Source organism: Candoia aspera, chromosome 2 (genome assembly GCF_035149785.1).
Source record: "Candoia aspera isolate rCanAsp1 chromosome 2, rCanAsp1.hap2, whole genome shotgun sequence".
Lineage (NCBI taxonomy): Eukaryota > Metazoa > Chordata > Lepidosauria > Squamata > Boidae > Candoia > Candoia aspera.
Genome location: NC_086154.1, coordinates 30793028 through 30797270, shown reverse-complemented (window position 1 = coordinate 30797270; position 4243 = coordinate 30793028). Strand labels below are relative to the sequence as shown.

The 4243-nt window shown below is 49.6% G+C and overlaps 1 protein-coding gene across 1 annotated transcript; it reads right to left on the bottom strand.

Annotated features, from left to right (window-relative positions):
- Window positions 1-1201: 1201 nt before the first annotated feature.
- Window positions 1202-3173, bottom strand: GPR27 (G protein-coupled receptor 27). Its single transcript, XM_063296419.1, has one exon. The coding sequence runs from the start codon at window positions 3162-3164 to the stop codon at window positions 2016-2018; it is 1149 nt and encodes a 382-aa protein (XP_063152489.1). The 5' UTR covers window positions 3165-3173; the 3' UTR covers window positions 1202-2015.
- Between the last annotated feature and the right edge of the window lie 1070 nt (window positions 3174-4243).

Below are 4243 nucleotides of genomic sequence, written 5' to 3'. Positions count from 1 at the left end.
ACTCTCCCTAGCATCAGCATCTTCTCCAGGCTGTCCTGTCTTCTCATGATGTGGCCAAAGTATTTCAGTTTTGCCTTTCATATGATTCCCTCAAGTGAGCAGTCTGGCTTTATTTCCTGGAGGATGGACTGGTTGGATCTTCTTGCAGTTCAAGGCACTCTCAGAATCTTCCTCCAACACCATTTTATAATATATAAAAACATAATTCTATTTATATGTATTCAGAAATAAGCACTTATTAGGTCACCTTGTCACCAATTAGACTACTGCAATGTGCTCTACATGGGGCTGCCTTTAGAGGTCACTGCAATTGGTCCAAAATGCAGCGGCCAATTATCAGGCATTCACCAGTCACAACATATTGGATGTGTGCTATAGAACCTGTGTTAGCTTCCAGGTGCAACTTAAAGTGGTGGTGTTAACCTATAAAGTCCTTTATGGTTTGGCCCCAAGTACCTTCAGGGCTACATTCACCCACTAGAATCAGTTCAACTGACTCAATCTTGCCAGGAAAAGCAGTGTGTGGTTCTCCACTTTGGGGAGGTGTGGGCAACTGAGGCGTGAAAAGAATGCTTTTCCAAAAGCATTTAAGATTAACTCCTCTTGATGCCCATCTTCTGTTTTTCTTGGACTGGATTTTCTGGTTTGTGCACCTTGTTTTGAGATGTTACTGAATTCTGGTCACATATGTGAGATGGGTGGCTATATAAATTGAATAAATAAAGGTTTTAAGGTTTGTATTTTTGTGAAACCACTGACAGTCCTATGGGAGCACACTGGGATAGATAGAAGTAAAAATTAAAGTCTCCTCTGAGTCAAGCTCAATTCCTAGTTCACTAGCTTCCTGGCCAACTATATGGAAGTTTACCATTGCCTTCTTCCTCGATCTTTGACTTCAGATTGTAGTCCACACCCTGAGATTTCCTAGAGGTCTCCCATCCAAGTCCCAACCAGGTAGAATCCTGCCTAACTTTCCAAATCAAGTGACCATCCTATGGGTTCAGACCATAACCTAAAGTTAAGTGGTTGTTTTTTAAAAGAAAAAAAAAACCCTGTTGTTTGAATGGTCTATAGGCAAATCATGCTTATATAAAGACAAGAGAAGGCAGCAAAGCATAACCCAAGCATTTAAAAGTCATGCATGTACAAAAACTGGAGTGTTTTATTAAAACAGTTCAAATATACAAGTGTTACTCAGTTTGTAGATAAGATCTTATAAAGCCAGTAAAGTATGAAAGTCAGTGTAATTTTAAAACCTGAAATACTGACAGTTTTAAAAGTTGGTCATTCTTTCTTTTAAAATTACCATTTTTCGTAAGTTTCTGAAATACTATCAAAGAAACAGTACAAGAAAGGTTAAATTAGTTCTACATCAGAGTAAGTGAACACAATGCTCATTAGGTTAGCAGGAAATGACCTAATTATTCTAGTATAATTAGGATAAGACTATCCATATTTTCAGACAAAGCTAGAAAGTTATCTTTAAGTACCGAAACAAAATTAGCCCCAACACTCCCTACAAAGATGTGACTTCCAGACACAGTTCATTTTCTTCATCTCCATTGCACTTGAAAGACAAATACTCTAATATAATATTCTGAGGTCATCAAAAATAACTCTAGTACAAAATGTTGTCTTGCCTTTTATCAAATCTTACATAAGGAATAAAATTGCTAAACCTTTATCAAAACTGGCAAGATTGGGAAGAAAAATTAACAAAAATTATGGCCTTTAATCCATGTCAGAATAATCTATAGAAATGCAGAGCAGAGAAAAAAAAATGGAACCTGTCTTGTTCTCTGCTTTCCCACCCTCCAGAGACACATAGAAGACCCCCCAACACACACACACACACACACACACACACACACAAAACCTGGATATAAATACCCTATTTTAACCTACTGGTTTGATGAGGTCAAGGGGTTTGCTTAGATAATCATTATGCAAGTGCACATGCCAAAAAAAGCACAGACATTTCAAACTTTTTTTTTTCTTTTTTAAGGAAAAATGAGTTATATCCCCAAATTCTTCAGATCACAGAGAATTGTGCCTTGAGTATTCTTTATGCTTTGGCAGCAAAAGAAGTGAGATCTGAAACAGACTCTAAGCTCTTTGTTGAAAATGAAACAAAGGATGGGGTTGACTCCTGCCTGGGCAAAGGTCATCCAGACAGAGGTGGTCAAGTAGATCTGGGGGACTGTGCTGGCCTTAATGAAGACACGCAAATAACAGGTCACAATGTAGGGAGACCAGAGCAGCAGGAACAGGAGGGTGATCATGTAGAACATCTTGCAAATCCTCTTCTCCATTTTGAACTCCTCTAAGACCAGCATTCTCTTGATCTGGCTATGAGTGGCATTTTGTCGGATGCCCACCAAGGTAGGAGGGGTAGGACCCCGGCCAAAGCCGGCCATCCAGTTAGCAGCTGCCTGGCCGGTAGCCCCAGGCCCATGGAAAGTCCAGTTCTGGCTAATGGCTGGCACCAACTGGGCCGGCTTCATTTTGCGGTGACTGTGAATGAAGAAGAGGAGCTTGACGTAAACCAGGTGGGTAGCTGCCATGACCGTGGCAAGCATGAGCATGAAACCCAAGGTATCATTGGCCTTGACATAACGGTGTTCAAAGATGCACTGCTCTTCCTCACGGATGAACTTGTAAGTGCCAACGTCAAAGACAGGGGGGAAGGCCATGGCCATGGAGAGTGTCCACACCATGAACACCACTGCCAAGCAAGTCCAGCCAGTCATGCGCTTGGCATAGAAGCGGTGATGGGCAATGGCCATATAGCGTGTCACTCCCACACAGAAGAGCAGAAAGGCGGCGTGAAAGCAGAACAGCACAGACAGGAAAGCCAGCACTTTGCAGCTGAGGAGCCCATGGGGCCAGGAGCCTGCCCCACTGTGCACTGTGAGCATGACAAAGGGGAAGCAGGCCAGGGAGCGCAGGCCATCTGCCAGGCACAGGTCCAGGAGCAAGTAGTAAGGGGCCCGGTGCAGGTGGCGGTCCTTGAAGATGAGCCAAGCAAAGAGCAGGTTGCCAGCCAGGCTGAGGCAGAGGATCAGGCCCAGGGTGGCCAGCTTCAGGCCAGAGGTGCCCAGGAGGCTGCCAGGGCTGGGCAGGTGGGGGCTGCTGCTGCTTCCCAGCTCGCTGGAGTTCGCCATCTAGCAGGCCCGGCGACAGTCCCCTTCCCTCCCAACGCTCAAGCACAGATACCGCCGGGGCAGGGGCCGAGAGGAGGCTGCTTCTTCAACGGCCGCCGCCGCCACCTCGCCCTGCCGGGCTCCTCCACAGGGTTCTCGCGCCCAGAAGACAGGCTGGCGTAGCCTTCACTCTGGAGCTCCCTTTGCGGGCACCCATGTCCCCCAGCAGAACTCCCCGCGCTGGGGAGCAAGAGGCCCCCGGCTCCCTCCCCGTCTCTCTTTCCCCTCCTCGGCCTCGCTCCCGAACTGCAGCGCCGTCCTCCTGCACAGCAGCGGCGAGCTCAGGCTGTGCGCAAACCAGGCGCCCCCATTCCGGCATGGTAGGTTCAGTTCAGCGGAGCCGCCTCCGCCGGCACGCTCCGCGCCGCGGGCTTTCCCTTCCCCTCGGCAGACGCGCTTGATCGCGGGCCTTCTGCTTCACCCGGGGTGCGGCCATCCTGAAACTTTAAAACGCCCTCCGGGGAGCCCGGAACGGGCCCGGAAGGCTGCAGGAAGAGGAGCGGCTCCCGCGCATCTCCCTTCCCCGGACAGGGGCGCGCGGTTGCTGCTGCCGCCGCTCCTCCAGCATTGCGCCTTCCTTTTGTCAGTATCTCTGCTCGCTCTTTGCCGTCACTCACATTTCGCAGAAACGCTGGGCTCCCCCACGCCGCCGCCGCCGCCTCGCCGCGGTCTCTTCCCAAATGGCACCCAGGGAAACACGAGCACGCCCCGACAGCTCGCGCACGGGGAGCCACAGTCCAGCCTTGAGCGCAGCCACCTTGTGTTCTTGGCTACAGCTGCACTTCCGGTGGGGATGCTTCTCCGGGGATGAAGGAGGGAGCGACACGCTGGGCCTGCGCAAAAGGGGACCAGGTTCGGGCAGCGGCAAGCGTCGCTTCTTTCACTGCGGATTTCGGTGGGAGAATGCATTACCCCGTTGATGCCCACGGGAGGCTGAGTCCTGGGCATCCGAACCTGCCTGCCTGCCAAAATCCACCTACCCAGCCATCAGCATCCCCACAGATGAAGGCAGTGCAGCAGAAGGCAAGACGCAGCTGCTC

Coding starts and splice junctions, on each gene's coding strand:
- GPR27 (XM_063296419.1), bottom strand. CDS start 3,164: ATGGCGAACTCCAGCGAGCTGGGAAGCAGCAGCAGCCCCCACCTGCCC.